This window comes from Haliaeetus albicilla, chromosome 29, assembly GCF_947461875.1.
Source record: "Haliaeetus albicilla chromosome 29, bHalAlb1.1, whole genome shotgun sequence".
Classification (NCBI taxonomy): Eukaryota; Metazoa; Chordata; class Aves; order Accipitriformes; family Accipitridae; genus Haliaeetus; species Haliaeetus albicilla.
The window spans coordinates 5,755,219-5,775,584 of NC_091511.1; the positions used below are offsets into that span (position 1 = coordinate 5,755,219).

The window sequence follows — 20,366 nt, forward strand, 5'->3', positions numbered from 1 at the left end:
TCTATGGGGTTGGGGGTCTTTGGGGGGGGGTCTGAGGGGGTTTGGGGGGGGTCCTGGGGGGATTATGGGGGGGCTGGAGGGGTTTGGGGGGGTCCTCGGGGGTTTGGGGGGGCCCTGGGGGGGTTATGGGGGGGCTGGGGGTCTTTGGGGGGTCCTGGGGGGGTTCTGTGGGGTTGGGGGTCTTTGGGGGGGGTCTGAGGGGGTTTGGGGGGGTCCTGGAGCGGTTTGGGGGGGTTATGTGGGGGGTGGGGGTCTTTAAGGGGGGGCTGAAGGGGTATGGGGGGGTCCTCCTGGGGGGACCCTGAGGGGGTTTGGGGGGGTCTGACAGGGTTAGGGGGGGCTGGGGGAGGTTTGGGGGGTCCTGGGGGGGTTTGGGGGGGGGTTGGGGGGGATGGGGGTCTTTGGGGGGGGTCTGAGGGGGTTTGGGGGGGTCCTGGGGTGGGGTATGGGGGGTTTGGGGGGGTCTGAAGGGGTTTGGGGGGGGGTTAGGGGGGTTCTCTGGGGTTGGGGGTCTTTGGGGGGGGTCTGGGGGGTCCTGGGGGGCGGTTTGGGGGGGTGGGGGTCTTTGAGGGGGGGTCTGAGGGGGTTTGGGGGGGTCCTGGAGCGGTTTGGGGGGTTCTGGGGGGGTCCGAGGGGGTCCTGGGGGGCGTTGGGGGGGTTATGGGGGGGTGGGGGTCTTTGGGGGGGTCTGAGGGAGTTTAGGGGGTCCTGGGGGGATTTGGGGGGGTCTGAGGGGGTTGGGGGGGTTATGGGGGGTCCTGGGGGGGCCCTGAAGGGGTTTGGGGGGTCCCGGGGGGGTTTCTGTGGGGCTGGGGGTCCCGGGGGGGTCCCTGAGGGGGTTTGGGGGGGTCCGGGGGGGGTCGGGGGGGTTTTGGGGGGATTTGGGGGGTTTTGGGGGGTCCCGGAGGGTCCGCGGGTCCCTGAGGGGATTTGAGGGCCGCCCCGCCCCGGCCCGCCGCTAGTTTCCCATTGGCCGGCAGGCCTGCCACTCGCTTTCGCCCCGCCCCCGCCGTACCGATGGAAAGAGGGGAAGGCGGGACCAGCTTTCCTCTCCTCGCCCTCCCATTGGCCGCCGCTGCGGCCGGCCGGCCAGCGCCGCGCTCCGATTGGCCCGCCCGCCATCACCTCAGCGCTTCCCGCCTTGCCGCGCGGGGGCGGGACCACCACCGCCTCCCTCCCCTCCCCATTGGCCAGCGCCGCCTGCGCCGCGCTCCCATTGGCCCGCCCGCCTTCTCCTCAGCGCTTCCCGCCTTGCCGCGCGGGGGGCGGGACTACCACCTTCTCCCTCCCCTCTCCATTGGCCAGCGCCCCCGGCGCCGCGCTCCGATTGGCTCCCGCCTCATCTCCTCAGCTTTTCCTCTCAAAATGGCGGCGGCGGCCGAGGCGGTGGCGCTGCTGGAGGCCCTGAGGGGGCAGGTAGGGCCCCCCCCGACCCCCGAGACCCCCCAAAATCCCCCCCAAACCCTTTCCCTGACATCCCGCTTCCCTCCCCGTCCCCTCAGGTAGCGGCGGTGACCGAGCACGGGCTGGGGCTGCTGCGGAGGGTGCGCGGCGGGCGGCTCCGCACCGAGAAGGTACCGGGCTTGGGGTAAAGGGGGGGGGAGATTTGGGGGTCCCGAGGGGGAGATACGAGGGGTTGGGCGGTCCTGGGGGGGAGAAAAGGAGGCTGGGAGATAAGAGGGGTTTGGGGGGGGGAATGGGGGGGCTTGAGGAAGAGATGTGGGGAACTGGGGGTCCTGGGAGGGGGATTGGGGGGTTTTGTGGGGGGAGAAGGGGGGCTGGGGGTGGGTGTGGGGGTCTTTGGGGGAGAGATGAGGGGTAGGGGGAAGATATGGGGGTCCTGGGGGGGGAGAAGGGGGATGGGGGGGAGATAAGAGAGGTCTGGAGGGGAAATGGGGGTCCTGGGAAGGGGATTATAGGGGTTTTGTGGGGGCAGAAGGGGGGCTGGGGGCGGGTGTGGGGGTCTTTGGGGGGAGAGATGAGGGGTAGGGGGAAGATATGGGGGTCCTGGGGGGGGAGAAGGGGGGTGGGGGGGAGATAAGAGGGGTCTGGGGGGGAAATGGGGGTCCTGGGAAGGGGATTATAGGGGGTTTGTGGGGGCAGAAGGGGGGCTGGGGGCGGGTGTGGGGGTCTTTGGGGGGAGAGATGAGGGGTAGGGTGGGAGATATGGGGGTCCTGGGGGGTATGAGGGGGAATGGGGGAGAGATAAGAGGGTTCTGGGGGGGAACCGGGGGTCTTGGGATGGGGATTATGGGGGTTTTGTGGGGGGAGAAGGGGGGCTGGGGGCGGGTGTGGGGGTCTTTGGGGGGGTATGGGGGCTTGTGGGGGGGAGATATGGGGGTCTTGGGGGAGAAAAGGAGGCTGGGGGGGAGATAAGAGGGGTCTGGGGGGGAAATGGGGGTCCTGACAGGGGGATTATGGGGGTCTCGGGGGTTTTTTGAGGGGAGAAGGGGGACTGGGGGGAAATTAGAGGGGGATGGGGGGGTCTGGGGACGGATTTGGGGGTGGATATGGGCGTTTTGGAGGGGGAATGAGGGGTTGAGGGAGGGATATGGGGGTCCTGGGGGGGGAAAGAAGGGGGAGTTGAGGGGAGTAGAGGGCTTGGGGGGGGTTGTGGGGAAATGGGGGGCTTGAGGGGGTCCCGGGGGGGTTTGGGGGAGAGAAGAGGGGCTGGAGGGAAAGCAGAGGGGGACTGGGGCGTCTTGGGGGCGGTATGGGGGTCCTGGAGGGGGTGTGGGGGTTCTAAGGGGGGACTGGGGGGTCTGAGAGGGGCAATTGGGGTCCGGGGGGGGGATTTGGGGGTCTTGGGGGACACACTGACCCCCTGCCCCCCCAGGGAGTGTCGCTGCTGGAGGTGCGGGCGCAGGCGCTGGTGCAGTACCTGCAGGACCTGGGGCTGCTGCTGGGGGCCAAGGCCCGGGGGGGCGGCCTGGGGGGGCTGCCCGCCCTGCCCCGCCTCCTGGAGACCCGCGTGGTGAGGGGCGGGGCCGCGGGGGCGGGGCTGCGGGGGGAGGAGGGGCTTCTTGTCACTTGGAGGGGGAGATCCGTTCTTTTGGGGGGGGGAGTGGATGTGTGGGACCCGAACGTGTGGGTCCCTTTTTGGGGGGACACGTGGGGCTTGAACGTGTGGGTCCCTTTTTGGGTGGGGGACACGTGTGGGTCCCTTTTTTGGGTGGGGGACACTCGTGGGTCCCAAACGTGTGGGTCCCTTTTTGGGGGGACACGTGGGGCTTGAACGTGTGGGTCCGTTTTTGGGTGGGGGACACGTGTGGGTCCCAAACGTGTGGGTCCCTTTTTTGGGTGGGTGACACGTGTGGGTCCCTTTTTTGGGTGGGTGACACGTGTGGGACCCGAATGTGTGGGTCCCTTTTTTGGGTGGGGGACACGTGTGGGTCCCGAACGTGTGGGTCCCTTTTTGGGGGGACACGTGTGGGTCCCGAACGTGTGGGTCCCTTTTTGGGGGGACACGTGTGGAACCCAAACGTGTGGGTCCCTTTTTGGGTGGGGGACACTCGTGGGTCCCAAACGTGTGGGTCCCTTTTTGGGGGGACACGTGGGGCTTGAACGTGTGGGTCCGTTTTTGGGTGGGGGACACGTGTGGGTCCCAAACGTGTGGGTCCCTTTTCGGGGGGACACGTGTGGGTCCCTTTTTGGGTGGGGGACACGTGTGGGTCCCAAACACGTGGGTCCCATCCTGCCCCCCCGGCAGGTGCTGGAGAAGCTGCGCCCCATCGAGCATCGCCTCAAGTACCAGCTGGAGAAAGTGCTGCGGGCGGCCATGACGGGGGGGCGGGGTGAGTGCCGGGACACACCCGTCCCCACCCGCCCCCGCCCCTTTCGCTCCCCCTGATGATTGACAGCTGTCCGTCACCCTCCTTTCTCCCCTCAGGTGACGACGATCCCTTGCGGTTCCGCCCCGACCCCGCTAACATGGCGACGCAGGTGAGGTCTGGAGGGTGGGGCTCTCCTAAAGGGGCGGGGCCCTCCTAAAGGGGCAGGGCTTGGGCTTGATTGACAGCTCTGCCCCACAGGAGGAAGAAGAAGAGGAGGAAGAAGAGGGAGAGGGAGGAGCGAAGGCCCCGGGGTTGGGCGGGGGGCGCAGATACGTCCCCCCCCGCCTGGTGCCGGTCCAGTACGGTGAGTCACGAGACCCGGAGTCGCCGGGGTTCCGCCCCCGCTGCCCCGCCCTGCCCCGCCCCATTTTCACCCACATTTTCTGTCTCTGCCTCACAGACGCCGTGGGGCAGGAGCGGGAGCAGCGGGCGCGGGAGGCGGCGCGACGCCGGGCCCTGAGCAGCTCCGTCATCCGGGAGCTGCGGGAGGAGCTGAGCGAAGCCCCCCAGGAGTTGGGCGGGGCGGGCGGGGCCTTCCCCCCGCCCCGAGCCGCCCGCTTGAGGTCAGCAGGACTTGGGGGGCGGATTCGGGGCGAGGACTCGGGGGAGGGTTCGCAGGGCAGGAGGGGGGGACTCGGTCTCCCGGATTCCTGCCCTGGGGGCGGGGCAGGGTGCTAAACGCCTTGGTCCCGCCCTTGCCCCGCCCTGCCCCGCCCCGCAGGACGCAGTACGAGGAGGCCATGCTGGTGCGGCTGAGCGAGACCAAGCAGGAACGGGCGAAGCGCCGGCAGGCGGCGGCGGCGGGGGGCGGCCTGGCCGCCATCACCCATTTCGGCGACATCGGCGCCCTCCTGGAACCCACCAATCAGGTGAGCCGGACGTCCCCCGGGGGCGGGGGCGTGGCCGGATGCCTGGGTTCTTTCTCTGACCCCCAAATTTTTTTTCCCCCTCCCCGCCGCGTTCAGGAGGCGCCGCCCCCCAAGAAGAAGAAGAAGAAGCTGACGGCGAGGAAGGGGAGGAAGAGGAGGGGTGAGTCCTCCGGCGTCCCATCATCCCGCGGGGCGGAGGGGGCGGGGTTTCTCCCGGATGCCTGGGTCCCTCACACCTCTCTTTTCTTCCCGCCCCCCTGCCCCGCCCAGGTTTCCGTCGCCGGCGCTGAGTCCCCCAATAAAGGAGCCCCTCTCCGTCTCTGCGTGTCGTTCGTTAGCCCCCGATTACTTCCCGAGGTGCTGGGTAATTATTGCTAATTAGTGGAGGCAGAGCAGCTTTGTTAGGGACTAATTAAGCCCCGCCCCACCCAGCACCACCCTTATACGCATCGGCTCTCGTTTATTATCTCCTTTTTGGACCACCGCCCCCCACCAATTAACACCCCAATAAGTTAATTAGAAGTAACGAGGATTAACAGACAGTTTTGGGGGCGTGGTTGCCCGACAGCATGGGGGGAGGGAGGCAAGGTCAGAGGTCAGGGGGTGGGACCTTCCTCACGGCCGCGCTTGGGGGGGGGGCTGGGCGGGGCGGGGTCGTGTCCGTTGGTGGGACAGTCAATGAGATGGCTTCGGTCTCGGAGACGTCCAATGGGGCCGCGTCGGCTTTGGGGCCGCCCAATGGGGTTAGTCCTACCTTGGAGACGCCCAATGGGGTCCTGGAGGTGGTGGGTGGAGGCGTGTCCGTCGTTGGGATGCTCAACGAGGTCACGCCCGTCTTTGGGACGCTCAGCGAGGTCACACCGGTTTTTGGGACATTCAACGAGGTGATGTTGGTCTTGGAGATGCTTAACGAGGTCACGCCCATCGTTGGGGCGCTCAACGAGGTCACGTTGGTCTTGGAGATGCCCAATGAGGTCACGCCTGGTTTTTGGGACACTCAACGAGGTCACACCTGTTTTTGGGACGCCCAGCGAGGTCACGCCCGTCGTTGTTGGGGACGCTCAACGAGGTCACGCCCGTCGTTGTTGGGGACGCTCAACGAGGTCACGCCCGTCGTTGTTGGGGACGCTCAACGAGGTCACGCCCGTCGTTGTTGGGGACGCTCAACGAGGTCACGCCCGTCGTTGTTGGGGACACCCAGTGGGGTCACGGCCACCTGGGAGACGCCCACCGGGGCCGTCCCCTCCTGTGGGACCATCCAGCGGGGTGACGGCCGCCTTGGAGATGCCGAGTGGCACGGTGGCCATCTTGGAGATGCTCCGGAGGGTCCCGTTCACCGCGGAGACGCTCGGACGCGTTGGCTTCGCCTCGGAACCGCCCAACGGCTCCGCGTCCACCTTGGCGACGCCCAACGAGGTCACGTCCACCTCGGTGCCACCCCTCTCCTTGCGGTCACCGTAGCAGACCTTGAGATGCCGGAGAAGGTCCAAGACGCGGCGGAAGGAGGCCCGGCGTTGGACCTTCTGCCGGGCGTTCTGGAACCAAACCGCCACCACCCGGTTGGCCAAGCCCAAGGTGGCCGCCGGGAAGCTGGAAGGCGAAGGGCGGTGGGAGAACGTGGCGGCGGTGGACGTGGAGAACGTGGCGGTGGAGAACGTGGTGGACGTGGAGGTGGAGAACGTGGCGGTGGAGAACATGGGGGACAAGGAAATGGAGCTGGTGGACGTGGCAGTGGATGTGGAAATGGTGGGCGTGGCGGTGGAGAACATGGAGGACAAGGAAATGGAGGTGGTGGACGTGGAAATGGAGGTGGAGAACATGGTGAATGTGGAAGTGGTGGGCGTGGCAGTGGAGGACATGGAGGACGAGGAAATGGAGGTGGTGGAGATGGAAATGGAGGTGGAGGACGTGGAGGTGTGGTGGTGGAGAAGATGGAGGATGAGGAAATGGAGAACGTGGTGGATGGGGAAATGGTGGGCGTGGCAGTGGAGGACATGGAGGACGAGGAAATGGAGGTGGTGGAGATGGAAATGGAGGTGGAGGACGTGGAGGTGTGGTGGTGGAGAAGATGGAGGATGAGGAAATGGAGAACGTGGTGGATGGGGAAATGGTGGGCGTGGCAGTGGAGGACATGGAGGACGAGGAAATGGAGGTGGTGGAGATGGAAATGGAGGTGGAGGACGTGGAGGTGTGTGGTGGAGAAGATGGAGGATGAGGAAATGGAGGCGGTGGACATGGAAATGGAGAACGTGGGGGATGGGGAAATGGTGGGCGTGGCGATGGAGGACACGGAGGTGTGGCAGTGGATGGGGAAATGGTGGGCGTGGCAGTGGAGAACATGGAGGACGAGGAAATGGAGGTGGCGGATGTGGAAATGGAGGTGGAGAACATGGTGGTGGATGGGGAAATGGTGGGCGTGGTAGTGGAGAAGATGGAGAACGAGGAAGTGGAGGTGGTGGTGGGTGTGGCGGTGGAGAACATGGAGGACAAGGAAATGGAGGTGGAGAACATGGTGGTGGATTTGGAAATGGGCGTGGCAGTGGTGGGTGTGGTGGTGGAGAATATGGTGGAGGATGAGGAAATGGAGGTGATGGACGTGGAAATGGTGGGCATGGTGGTGGAGGACATGGAGGACGAGGAAATGGAGGTGGAGAACATGGTGGCAGTGGGCGTGGTGGTGGACAACATGGTGGACACAGCGGCGGTGGAGGTGGAGAACGTGGTGGTGGGCGTGGTATCGTTGGGTGTGGTGGTAGAGGACGCAGCCGTGCCGGTGGCCAGTGTGGTGGCCAGTGTGGTGGCCATGGTGGTAGAGGCTGTGATGGAGGAGGACACGCCCAAGGCGGTGGAGGACGCACCTACGGTGGGTGTGGTGGTGGCCGTGATAGCGTGGTCGGCCATCTTGGGGGGAATGGGGGGGGGGGGACGTTGGCCTTGGGGGCGACGTTGGCCTTGGTGGTGATGTCGCCCATGGTGGTGGCCCCAACATTGGCCATGGGGGTGACGTTGGCCATGGTGGTGACGGTGACGTTGTTCGTGGTGGTGACGTTGGTGATGGTGGTGACGTTGGGCATGGTGATGACGTTGGCCGTGGTGGTGACATTGGCCATGGTGGTGGCCCCAACGTTGGCCATGATGTTGACATTGGCCATGGTGGTGGCCCCAACGTTGGCCATGATGTTGACATTGGCCATGGTGGTGGCACCCAACGTTGGCCATGATGTTGACATTGGCCATGGTGGTGGCACCCAACGTTGGCCATGATGTTGACATTGGCCATGGTGGTGGCCCCAACGTTGGCCGTGGTGGCCCCAACGTTGGCCGTGGTGGCCCCCAACGTTGGCCGTGGTCTTGACGTTGGCCGTGGTGGTGGCACCCAATGTTGGCCATGGTCTTGACGTTGGCCTTGGTGGTGACGTTGGCCATGGTGGTGGCCCCAACGTTGGCCGTGGTGGTGACGTTGGCCATGGTGGCAGCCCCAACGTTGGCCATGATGTTGACGTTGACCATGGTGGTGGCCCCAACGTTGGCCATGATGTTGACGTTGACCATGGTGGTGGCCCCAACGTTGGCCATGGCGGTGATGTTGGCCATGGTGGCGGCCCCAAAGTTGGCCATGGTGGTGACGTTGGCCATGGTGGTGGCCCCAACGTTGGCCATGATGTTGACATTGGCCATGGTGGTGGCCCCAACGTTGGCCGTGGTGGCCCCCAACGTTGGCCGTGGTCTTGACATTGGCCGTGGTGGTGACGTTGGCCATGGTGGTGGCACCCAACGTTGGCCGTGGTGGTGACGTTGGCCGTGGTGGTGGCCCCAACGTTGGCCGTGGTCTTGACGTTGGCCGTGGTCTTGACGTTGGCCATGCGGTTGACGTTGGCCATGGTCTTGACGTTGGCCGTGGTCTTGACCCCAACGTTGGCCGCGGTGTTGACGTTGCCCGTGGTGATGACGGACCAGGCGGAGCTCTCCCCGCCCCGCGGGCCACCTATGGGTCTTCTCAGGGGGTGGGGCAGGGCGGGGCCCCCCTCATCCCCCCCAAAACCCGCCCGGCTCCGCCCGAAGCCGCCGCCTTGATGTTCTCCTCCGGGGGGGGCGGGGGGGGTGATGTCAGGTGGAGTTTGGGGGGTCGGGGGGGTCCCCAAGGATTTGGGGCGGGGCCTGAAGGATTTTGGGGGTCCCCAGGGGGTTGGGTGTGGCCGAGGGTCTTCAGGGTGGGGGTTTTGGGGTGAAAAGAAGGGATTTGGGGGGCGGGGGCGGGGCCTGGGGTCCCGTTTTGGGGTTGGGGGTGGGGCAAATAAATTTTGAAGAGGATTTTTGGGGGGGCTGAGTCGTTTTTAGGGGATTCTGGGGGTCCCGTGGTGGGATTTTGGGGTAATAAGGAGGGATTTTGGGGTCCCAGGGGGGATTTTGGGGTGTAAAAGTGGAGTTTTGGGGTCCCGGGGGGTGTTTTGGGGTAGAAAAGTGGGATTTGGGGTCCCCGGGGGGGTGTTTTGGGGTTAAGAGTAAGGTTTTGGGGGGAAAGAGGGGTGTTTTGGGGTGCAGGGAGGGATTTGGGGGTCCTGGGGGGTTTTGGGGCGCAAAAGTGGGGTTTTGGGGGTGCCAGGGGGTGTTCGGGCAGCCAGGAGGGAGTTGTGGGGTCCCGGGGAGGGATTTTGGGGCGCAGAAGCGGGATTTTGGGGTCCCGGGGGGTATTTTGGGGTGCAGGGTTGGGTTTTGGTGTCCGGGGGGCTATTTTGGGGCACAAAAGTGGGGTTTTGGGGTCCCGGGGAAGTATTTTGGGGCACAGAAGCGGGATTTTGGGGTCCCGGGGAAGTATTTTGGGGCACAGAAGCGGGATTTTGGGGTCCCGGGGAAGTATTTTGGGGCACAGAAGTGGGATTTTGGGGTCCCAGGAGGTATTTTGGGGCACAGAAGCGGGATTTTGGGGTCCCGGGGTGATATTTTGGGGCACAGAAGTGGGATTTTGGGGTCCCGGGGTGATATTTTGGGGCACAGAAGCGGGATTTTGGGGTCCCGGGGAAGTATTTTGGGGCACAGAAGTGGGATTTTGGGGTCCCGGGGAAGTATTTTGGGGCACAGAAGTGGGATTTTGGGGTCCCAGGAGGTATTTTGGGGCACAGAATCAGGTTTTTGGGGTCCCGGGGAAGTATTTTGGGGCACAGAAGCGGGATTTTGGGGTCCCGGGGTGATATTTTGGGGCACAGAAGCGGGATTTTGGGGTCCCAGGGAAGTATTTTGGGGCACAGAAGTGGGATTTTGGGGTCCCAGGGTGATATTTTGGGGCACAGAAGCGGGATTTTGGGGTCCCGGGGTGATATTTTGGGGCACAGAAGTGGGATTTTGGGGTCCCGGGGTGATATTTTGGGGCACAGAAGTGGGCTTTTGGGGTCCCAGGGAAGTTTTTGGGGCACAGAAGTGGGATTTTGGGGTCCCGGGAGGTATTTTTGGGCACAGAATCAGGTTTTTGGGGTCCCGGGGAGGTACTTTGGGGCACAGAATCGGGATTTTGGGGTCCCGGGGGGGATTTTGGGGTGCAGGGTGGGGGTTTGGGGGTGCCAGGGGCTGTTTTGGGGTGCAGGGTGTGGTTTGGGGATCCTGGGGACGTATTTTGGGGCAAAGTAGTGAGATTTTGGGGTCCTGGGGTGTGTTTTGGGGTGCAGGGTGGGGTTTTGGGTTCCTGGGGAGGTATTTTGGGGCACAGAATGGGGGTTTTGGGGTCCCAGGGGTGGTTTTGGGGTGCAGGGAGGGATTTTGGGGTTCTGGGGTGCATTTTGATGTGCTTAGGGGAGTTTTGGGGCACAGAATCAGGTTTTTGGGTCCCAGGGTGAGTTTTGGGGTGCGGGGGGGTGTGTTTGGGCCATAGAATTGGGGTTTTGGGGTCCGGGGGGCTATTTTGGGGCACAGAAGTGGGATTTTGGGGTCCCAGGGTGTGTTTTGGGGTGTGGGAGGGTGTTGTGGGGCACAGAATTGGGGTTTTGGGGTCCCGGGGAGGTATTTTTGGGGCACAGAATCGGGATTTTGGGGTGCTGGGGGGGATTTTGGGGTGCAGGGTGGGGGTTTGGGGGTCCCTGGGAGGTGTTTTGGGGCACAGAATCGGGTTTTTGGGGTCCTGGGGAGGTATTTGGGGGCGCAGAAGTGAGGTTTGGGGGAGCCAGGGGCTGTTTTGGGGTGTGGGGTGGGGTTTTGGGGTCCTGGGGAGGTATTTTGGGGCAAAGTAGTGAGATTTTGGGGTCCTGGGGTGTGTTTTGGGGTGCAGGGAGGGATTTTGGGGTCCTGGGGAGCATTTTGATGTGCTGAGGGGTGTTTTGGGGCGCAGAATCAGGTTTTTGGGGTCCCAGGGTGTGTTTTGGGGTGCGGGGGGAAGTTTTGGGGCACAGAAGCGGGATTTTGGGGTCCTGGGGTGATATTTTGGGGTGCTGGGATGCATTTTGGGGTCCCGGGGGCATGTTTTGGGGCACAGAATCAGGTTTTTGGGGTCCCAGGGGGTATTTTGGGGGGCAGAAGTGGGGTTTTGGGGTGCTGGGGGTTATTTTGGGGTGCAGGGTGGGGTTTAGGGGTCCTGGGGACGTATTTTGGGGCAAAGAAGTGGGATTTTGGGGTCCTGGGGTGTGTTTTGGGGTGCAGGGTGGGGTTTTGGGGTCTGGGGGGTATTTTGGGGCACAAAAGTGGGGTTTTGGGGTCCCGGGGATGTATTTTGGGGCACAGAATTAGGTTTTTGGGGTCCCAGGGTGTGTTTTGGGGTGCAGGGAGGTTTTTTGGGGCACAGAAGTGGGATTTTAGGGTCTCGGGGGGTATTTTGGGGCAAAGAAGTGGGGTTTTGGGGTCCTGGGGGTTATTTTGGGGTGCAGGGTGGGGTTTAGGGGTCCTGGGGACGTATTTTGGGGCAAAGTAGTGGGATTTTGGGGTCCTGGGGTGTGTTTTGGGGTGCAGGGTGAGGTTTTGGGGTCCCGGGGAGGTATTTTGGGGCACAGAAGTGGGATTTTGGGGGTGCCAGGGGCTGTTTTGGGGTGCGGGGAGGGTTTTTGGGGCACAGAAATGGGATTTTAGGGCCTTGGGGGGTATTTTGGGGCAAAGAAGTGGGATTTTGGGGTGCAGGGTGGGGTTTTGGGGTCCCGGGGAGGTATTTTGGGGCACAGAAGTGGGATTTTGGGGGTGCCAGGGGCTGTTTTGGGGTGCGGGGAGGTTTTTTGGGGCACAGAAGTGGGATTTTGGGGTCCTGGGGGTTATTTTGGGGTGCAGGGTGGGGTTTAGGGGTCCTGGGGACGTATTTTGGGGCAAAGAAGTGGGGTTTTGGGGTCCTGGGGTGTGTTTTGGGGTGCAGGGTGAGGTTTTGGGGTCCCGGGGAGGTATTTTGGGGCACAGAAGTGGGATTTTGGGGTCCCAGGGGTGGTTTTGGGTGCGGGGGGGGGGTTTGGGTGCCGAGGGATATTTTGGGGTCCCGGGCGGCGTTTTGGGGTTCGGGGGGCGGGGGGGGCCCACGGTGCCGCCGGCGCAGGCCGAGCCCCCCCCGGCCCGGCAGCTGCTGGTCAATGGTGACGCTCCCAGTGCCCCCCAGTTCCCTCCCAGTGCCCCCACCAGTACATCCCAGTGCCCTGCAGTGCATCCCAGTACCTCCCAGTGCCCCCCGGTACATCCCAGTACCTCCCAGTTTCCTCCCAGTGCCCCCAGTATATCCTAGTGCCTCCCAGTGCCCCCAGTACATCCCAGTACCCCCTAGTTCCCTCCCAGTGCCCCCAGTACATCCCAGTACCCCCCAGTATATTCCAGTGCTCTTCATTGGCCAACACAACGCTGGGTCGCTCTCCATTGGCCAACGTGGCGCTGGGCTCCTTTTCATTGGGCGACTCAACGTTGGGCCCTTTGCCATTGGCCGCCGCCGCATCAGGCCCCTCCCCATCGGCCAATGCCGCGCCAGCTCCACTTCCATTGGCCAACGCAACATGGACGTCGTCTTCCGTGGCCCCCAACCCAACGCCGGGCTCTTCCCATTGGCCAACCCAATGCTGGGGCTCTTCCCATTGGCCAACCCAACGCTGGGCTCTTCCCATTGGCCAACCCAACGCCGGGGCTCTTCCCATTGGCCAACCCAACGCCGGGCCCCTCTACAGCTCCACCCGCTGCTCCTTCCCCATTGGTCGGCCTGGCCTGGGGTCCCTCCCTACCGGCCAATCCCGTGCTCCGGAGATTCGCTCGTCCCACCCACATATCTTTGGCAAGGGGGGGGCTGGCGGCCATTTTGGGGGGGGGCGGTACTGAGGCATTCTGGGAAATCTGGCGGGTGGGGTCCTGGGTGGGACTCTGGTGGGGGAGGCAGCTCCCAGCCCCTGATTGGCCGGCAGGGAGCAGGAGGCGGGGTCATTGCCATCCATGGGGGGGGGGCAGGGCAGCCCCCCCCCAGTGACCTATGTTGGGGGGGGGGAGAGAGGTTGGGGGGGGGGGTGTCGTGCCCTGCAGCAAGGCATTCTGGGAGCTGTGTGCCCCCCGCATATGCAAATTACCTCATTAAGCAGCAAGGTCGTTAGCGGCGCCTGTTACCGTGGAGACACAAGTTTGGGGGGGGGGGGGGAACACAAGCATCCGGGTCTTTGATTCCAGGTGGGGGGGGGGAGGAGCTCATTTGCATCTCATGTGCATGTCATTTACATGTCATTTGCATCTGACCGTGAGGGTGGGGCTGGGTTATGGGGCTGCATCTGGGTTATGGGGGGGGGGGGTTATGGGGCCCATCATCTGCCCCGCCCTGCCCCGCCCCACCCTGCCACACCCTGCCACGCCCTGCCACACCCCGTCTCCACCTGCCCATCCCCCCCCCCAAAAAGACTCCCCTGCCGGGACCCCCACGATCGATGGGCCACGCCCACCCCGCCCTGGGCCACGCCCCTCCCTCCTCCAGAGGCCACGCCCCCCTCGGCTGGCCCCCACCCCACCCCCCCCAGTCCCTCCCAGTAGCTCCCAGTGCCCCAGCTCCGCCTGGACTCCACCTCCCACAATCCCTTGCGGCCCTCCCTCCCCTCCCCCCCAATCCCATCATGCCCGGGGGGGGCGGGTCTTCCCACAATCCCTTGCGGCCCCCTCCCCCCACTGACCCGAGGCGGGGGAGGGGGGGGGAGCTCCGGGTCGCCATGGAGACCGGCCCCCCCGGGGAGGAAGGTGCTGCAGGGGATTGGGAGGAGGGAACTGGGGGGCACTGGGATGTACTGGGCGGCACTGGGGGGTCACTGGGAGGGAACTGGGAAGCACTGGGACGTACTGGGCGGCAGTGGGGGGTCACTGGGAGGGAACTGGGGGCACTGGGATGCTGGGGGGGGTCTATGGGGTGTTGGAGGGCACTGGGGGGCACTGGGAGGCTCTATGGGGCACTGGGAGGGCACTGGGGGGCACTGGGAGGCTCTATGGGGCACTGGGGGGGCACTGGGGGGCTCTATGGGGCACTGGGGGGCTCTGTGGGGCACTGGGGGGCACTGGGAGGCTCTATAGGGCACTGGGGGGCACTGGGAGGCTCTATGGGGCACTGGGAGGGCACTGGGGGGCACTGGGGGGCACTGGGAGGCTCTATGGGGCACTGGGAGGGCACTGGGGGGCACTGGGGGGCACTGGGAGGCTCTATGGGGCACTGGGAGGGCACTGGGGGGCACTGGGGGGCACTGGGAGGCTCTATGGGGCACTGGGAGGGCACTGGGGGGCACTGGGAGGCTCTATGGGGCACTGGGGGGCTCTGGGGGGCACTGGGAGGCTCTATGGGGCACTGGGGGGGCACTGGGGGGCTCTATGGGGCACTGGGGGGCTCTGGGGGGCACTGGGAGTCTCTATGGGGCACTGGGGGGCCCTATGGGTTTCTATGGGGCACGGGGGGTCCCACTGGAGATGCCGCCTCCCCCCCCACCCCCCTGACCCCCACGTGCCCCCCCCCCAGCCCCCTCGCCCAGCCCCATCGAGGTGGAGGCGAAATTCGCCGTGGGGCCGGGGACGGAGGCGGCGCTGGCGGCCCTGGGCGCCGTGGGGCTGCCCCACATCCCCCCGTTCCGCGACTGCTACTTCGACGGCCCCGCAGCCCCCCTGGGCCGAGCCGACGTCTGGTTACGGCACCGCCAGGGTCAGGGCTGGCAGCTCAAGCTGCCCCACGGCGACCCACGCCCGCCCCACGGCGACCCACGCCTGCCCCACGGCGACCCACGCCCGCCCCACGGCGACCCACGCCTGCCCCACGGCGCCAGCGAAGCCGTTCGTCAGGACGCCGAAGCCGCCCGGGACCCCCCCGAAACGGCCGGGAGCAGCCCCCAGCAGCCCCATAGCAGCTCGGGGACCCCCAGGAGCCCCCCCAAAGCTCCCCATAGCACCCCCAAGCCCCACAGCAGAGCTGATCTGCCCCATAGCAGCCCTGATCTGCCCCACAGCGACCTCAATCTGCCCCATAGCAGCCTAGATCTGCCCCATAGCGACCTCAATCTGCCCCATAACGACCTCAATCTGCCCCATAGCAGCCCTGATCTGCCCCATAGCGACCTCAATCTGCCCCATAGCAACCTCGATCTGCCCCATAGCAGCCCTGACCTGCCCCATAGCGACCTCAATCTGCCCCATAGCAGCCCTGACCTGCCCCACAGCGACCTCAATCTGCCCCATAGCAGCCCTGACCTGCCCCACAGCGACCTCAATCTGCCCCATAGCGACCTCAATCTGCCCCATAGCAGCCCTGATCTGCCCCATAGCGACCTCGATCTGCCCCATAGCAGCCCTGATCTGCCCCATAGTGACCTCGATCTGCCCCATAGCAGCCTAGATCTGCCCCATAACGACCTCAATCTGCCCCATAGCGACCTCAATCTGCCCCATAGCAGCCCTGATCTGCCCCATAGCGACCTCAATCTGCCCCACAGCGACCTCAATCTGCCCCATAGCAGCCTAGATCTGCCCCATAGCGACCTCAATCTGCCCCATAGCAGCCCTGACCTGCCCCACAGCAACCTCAATCTGCCCCATAGCAGCCTAGATCTGCCCCATAGCGACCTCAATCTGCCCCATAACGACCTCAATCTGCCCCATAGCAGCCCTGACCTGCCCCACAGCGACCTCAATCTGCCCCATAGCAGCCTAGATCTGCCCCATAGTGACCTCAATCTGCCCCATAGCAGCCCTGACCTGCCCCACAGCGACCTCAATCTGCCCCATAGCAGCCCTGATCTGCCCCATAGCGACCTCGATCTGCCCCATAGCAGCCTAGATCTGCCCCATAGCGACCTCAATCTGCCCCATAACGACCTCAATCTGCCCCACAGCGACCTCAATCTGCCCCGCAGCAGCCCCCCCCCGCCCCGTCGCCCCCCCAAAGCCCCCCCCGCGCCCCCCAACCCCTCCCCGCCCCACGGCTGCCCCGCGCCCCCCAGCGCCGTCACGGCCTACCGGGAGGTGTGGGGCGACGCGGGGGTCTTGGCGGAGCTGAGGCGTATTTTGGGGGTGCCGTCGGCGCCGTGGCGGGGGGTGCGGGAAGCCTTGGGCCCCCTGGGGCTGCGCCCCACGGCGTCCTTCGTCACCCGCCGGCTCAGCGCCCGCCTGGGGGGGCTGCGGGTGGAGCTGGATGAGGCCGATTTCGGGTACGGGCTGGGGGAGGTGGAGGAGGTGGTGCTGGGGGGACCCCAAGAAGTGGCGGCGGCCAGGAGGAGAGTGGAGGGGGTCTGCAGGGCCCTGGGTGAGTTGGGGGGGGGGGTCATGGGGGTCACGGGGGGGCGTGGGGGTCAAGGGGGTGGGGGGGTGGTCGTGGCGGTCGGGGGGAGATGGGGATTTGGGGGGCACGGGGATTTGGGGGGGTGGGGGGGATGGGGGGTCGTGGGGGATTTGGGGGTCACGGGGATTGGGGGGGTGGGGGGGATGGGGGGGTCGTGGGGGATTTGGGGGGCACGGGGGTCGTGGGGGGAGATGGGGATTTGGGGGGCACGGGGATTGGGGGGGTGGGGGGGTCGTGGGGATTTGGGGGGAGATGGGGGATTTGGGGGGCACGGGGATTGGGGGGGTGGGGGGGATGGGGGATTTGGGGGTCACGGGGATTGGGGGGTGGGGGGGATGGGGGGGTCGTGGGGATTTGGGGGGAGATGGGGGATTTGGGGGTCACGGGGATTGGGGGGGTGCGGGGGATGGGGGGGTCGTGGGGATTTGGGGGGAGATGGGGGATTTGGGGGTCACGGGGATTGGGGGGGTGGGGGGGATGGGGGGGTCGTGGGGATTTGGGGGGAGATGGGGGTCATGGGGGGTGTGGGAGGAGATGGGGATTTGGGGGTCATGGGGATTTGGGGGTCATGGGGATTTGGGGGGAGATGGGGATTTGGGGGGCACGGGGATTGGGGGGGTGGGGGGGATGGGGGGGTCGTGGGGATTTGGGGGGAGATGGGGGATTTGGGGGGCACGGGGGTGTGGGGGGAGATGGGGGTCATGGGGGGAGATGGGGATTTGGGGGGCACGGGGGTGTGGGGGGAGATGGGGGATGTGGGGGGAGATGGGGATTTGGGGGGCACGGGGATTGGGGGGGTGGGGGGGATGGGGGGGTCGTGGGGATTTGGGGGGAGATGGGGGATTTGGGGGTCACGGGGATTGGGGGGGTGCGGGGGATGGGGGGGTCGTGGGGATTTGGGGGGAGATGGGGGATTTGGGGGTCACGGGGATTGGGGGGGTGGGGGGGATGGGGGGGTCGTGGGGGATTTGGGGGGAGATGGGGGATTTGGGGGTCACGGGGATTGGGGGGTGGGGGGGATGGGGGGGTCGTGGGGATTTGGGGGGAGATGGGGGATTTGGGGGGCACGGGGGTGTGGGGGGAGATGGGGGGTCATGGGGGGAGATGGGGATTTGGGGGGCACGGGGGTGTGGGGGGTGGTGGGGGATATGGGGGTCGTGGGGGATTTGGGGGGAGATGGGGGATTTGGGGGGCACGGGGGTGTGGGGGGAGATGGGGGATGTGGGGGGAGATGGGGATTTGGGGGGCACGGGGGTGTGGGGGGAGATGGGGGATGTGGGGGGAGATGGGGATTTGGGGGGCACGGGGGTGTGGGGGGAGATGGGGGGCACAGGGATGGGGGGGTGGTGGGGGATGGGGGGGTCGTGGGGGATTTGGGGGTCACGGGGATGTGGGGGGAGATGGGGGATGTGGGGGGAGATGGGGGTCACGGGGGATTTGGGGGTCACGGGGATCGGGGGGGATGCGTGGGAATATGGGGGCACACGGGAGGGATGGGGGGGCAACGGGGGCATCCCGAATCCCACCCACCCCCGACCCCGGTGTCTTTTTTCTCTCCCCCCCCCCCCCCCCCCGCGGTGACCTCGCCGCCCCCGTGACCCCCGCTGACCCCGTGACCCCAGGGGCGGAGCCCCAGCGCCGGATTCCCGGGAAACTCAGCGTTTTCCTGGCCCGGCACCGTCCCCGTTACTACAAGCTGCTGCGAGAAGCCGGACGCCTGGAGGGGGTGGAGGAGGACGAGGGGAGGGGGGGGAACCCACCGCAGGACCCCCAATAAAACCCGCCCACGACCCCCCCGCCTCCGCCTCCCGTCGCCACCCCGTTTCCCAAGGGACAAGATGGCCGCCCATCCCAGCATGGAGGTGGGGACCAAGATGGCCATCCGCAATGGGGTCCACCATGTCGGTGACCCAAGATGGCCGCCAAATACTCCAAGATGGCCGCCACCAACGGGGTCCGCCATGTTGGTGACCCAACATGGCTGCCAAATACTCCAGGATGGCTGCCTTGATGGAGTCCACCATGTTGGTGCCCCAAGATGGCTGCCCAACACCCCAAGATGGCCGCTCTGATGGGGTCCATCATGTTGATGACCCAAGATGGCCGCCCAATACCCCAAGATGGCTGCCTCCAATGGGGTCCACCATGTTGATGACCCAAGATGGCTGCCCAACACCCCAAGATGGCCGCTCTGATGGGGTCCATCATGTTGATGACCCAAAATGGCCGCCCAACACCCCAAGATGGCCATCCCCATGGGGTCCACCATGTTGGCGACCCAAGATGGCCACCCAATACCCCAAGATGGCCGCCCTGATGGAGTCCACCATGTTGGTGACCCAAGATGGCCGCCCAACACCCCAAGATGGCCGCTCTGATGGGGTCCATCATGTTGATGACCCAAGATGGCCGCCCAACACCCCAAGATGGCTGCCTCCAATGGGGTCCACCATGTTGATGACCCAAGATGGCCGCCCAACACCCCAAGATGGCCATCCCCAATGGAGTCCACCATGTTGGTGACCCAAGATGGCCGCCCAATACCCCAAGATGGCCATCCCCATGGGGTCCACCATGTCGGTGACCCAAGATGGCCGCCAGATACCCCAAGGTGGCCACCCTGATGGAGTCCATCATGTTGATGACCCAAGATGGCCGCCCAACACCCCAACATGGCCATCCCCAATGGCGTCCACCATGTTGGTGACCCAAGATGGCCGCCCAATACCCCAAGATGGCCATCCCCATGGGGTCCACCATGTCGGTGACCCAAGATGGCTGCCAGATACCCCAAGGTGGCCACCCTGATGGAGTCCACCATGTTGGTGACCCAAGATGGCTGCCAAATACTCCAGGATGGCCGCTCTGATGGGGTCCATCATGTTGATGACCCAAGATGGCCGCCCAACTCCCCAAGATGGCCGCTCTGATGGGGTCCATCATGTTGATGACCCAAGATGGCCGCCCAACACCCCAAGATGGCCATCCCCATGGGGTCCACCATGTTGGTGCCCCAAGATGGCCGCCCAACACCCCAAGATGGCCGCCCTGATGGGGTCCACCATGTTGGTGCCCCAAGATGGCCGCCAGATACCCCAAGATGGCCGCCTCCAATGGGGTCCACCATGTTGGCGACCCAAGATGGCCGCCAGATACCCCAAGATGGCCGCCTCCAATGGGGTCCACCATGTCGGCGCCCCAAGATGGCCGCCCAATACCCCAAGATGGCCGCCTCCAATGGGGTCCACCATGTTGGCGACCCAAGATGGCCACCAGATACCCCAAGATGGCCGCCCTGATGGGGTCCACCATGTTGATGACCCAAGATGGCCACCCAACACCCCAAGATGGCCGCCTCCAATGGGGTCCACCATGTCGGCGCCCCAAGATGGCCACCCAACACCCCAAGATGGCCGCCCTGATGGGGTCCACCATGTTGATGACCCAAGATGGCCACCCAACACCCCAAGATGGCCGCCTCCAATGGGGTCCACCATGTCGGCGCCCCAAGATGGCCACCCAACACCCCAAGATGGCCGCCTCCAATGGGGTCCACCATGTTGGCGACCCAAGATGGCCGCCAGATACCCCAAGATGGCCGCCCTGATGGGGTCCACCATGTTGATGACCCAAGATGGCTGCCCAACACCCCAAGATGGCCGCCTCCAATGGGGTCCACCATGTCGGTGCCCCAAGATGGCCGCCAGATACCCCAAGATGGCCGCCCTGATGGGGTCCACCATGTTGATGACCCAAGATGGCCACCCAACACCCCAAGATGGCCGCCTCCAATGGGGTCCACCATGTCGGCGCCCCAAGATGGCCACCCAACACCCCAAGATGGCCGCCCTGATGGGGTCCACCATGTTGATGACCCAAGATGGCCACCCAACACCCCAAGATGGCCGCCTCCAATGGGGTCCACCATGTCGGCGCCCCAAG

General features: G+C 65.2%; 2 protein-coding genes across 2 annotated transcripts; both read left to right on the forward strand.

Moving 5' to 3' along the window:
• Nucleotides 1-1,002: 1,002 nt before the first annotated feature.
• On the forward strand, nt 1,003-5,021 carry NGDN (neuroguidin). The gene is made up of 10 exons (XM_069774347.1): nt 1,003-1,416; nt 1,503-1,574; nt 2,837-2,974; nt 3,710-3,794; nt 3,890-3,942; nt 4,032-4,137; nt 4,234-4,396; nt 4,555-4,702; nt 4,799-4,862; nt 4,973-5,021. The coding sequence occupies exons 1-10, from the start codon at nt 1,018-1,020 to the stop codon at nt 4,990-4,992; spliced, it is 1,248 nt and encodes a 415-aa protein (XP_069630448.1). The 5' UTR covers nt 1,003-1,017; the 3' UTR covers nt 4,993-5,021.
• Nucleotides 5,022-13,765: 8,744 nt separating this feature from the next.
• On the forward strand, nt 13,766-18,220 carry THTPA (thiamine triphosphatase). Its single transcript, XM_069773941.1, has 3 exons — nt 13,766-13,852; nt 14,616-16,388; nt 18,047-18,220. The coding sequence occupies exons 1-3, from the start codon at nt 13,825-13,827 to the stop codon at nt 18,199-18,201; spliced, it is 1,956 nt and encodes a 651-aa protein (XP_069630042.1). The 5' UTR covers nt 13,766-13,824; the 3' UTR covers nt 18,202-18,220.
• The last annotated feature ends 2,146 nt before the right edge of the window (nt 18,221-20,366 follow it).

Excerpts from the sequence above, each read along its gene's own strand:
- THTPA (XM_069773941.1), top strand. The coding sequence starts at position 13,825 with ATGGAGACCGGCCCCCCCGGGGAGGAAG. Across the intron at positions 13,853-14,615 it reads CGGCCCCCCCGGGGAGGAAG|CCCCCTCGCCCAGCCCCATC; the intron begins GTGCTGCAGGGG and ends CCCCCCCCCCAG. Across the intron at positions 16,389-18,046 it reads GGGGGTCTGCAGGGCCCTGG|GGGCGGAGCCCCAGCGCCGG; the intron begins GTGAGTTGGGGG and ends CCGTGACCCCAG.
- NGDN (XM_069774347.1), top strand. The coding sequence starts at position 1,018 with ATGGAAAGAGGGGAAGGCGGGACCAGCTTTCCTCTCCTCGCCCTCCCA. Across the intron at positions 1,575-2,836 it reads GGCGGCTCCGCACCGAGAAG|GGAGTGTCGCTGCTGGAGGT; the intron begins GTACCGGGCTTG and ends CTGCCCCCCCAG. Across the intron at positions 4,863-4,972 it reads GAAGGGGAGGAAGAGGAGGG|GTTTCCGTCGCCGGCGCTGA; the intron begins GTGAGTCCTCCG and ends TGCCCCGCCCAG.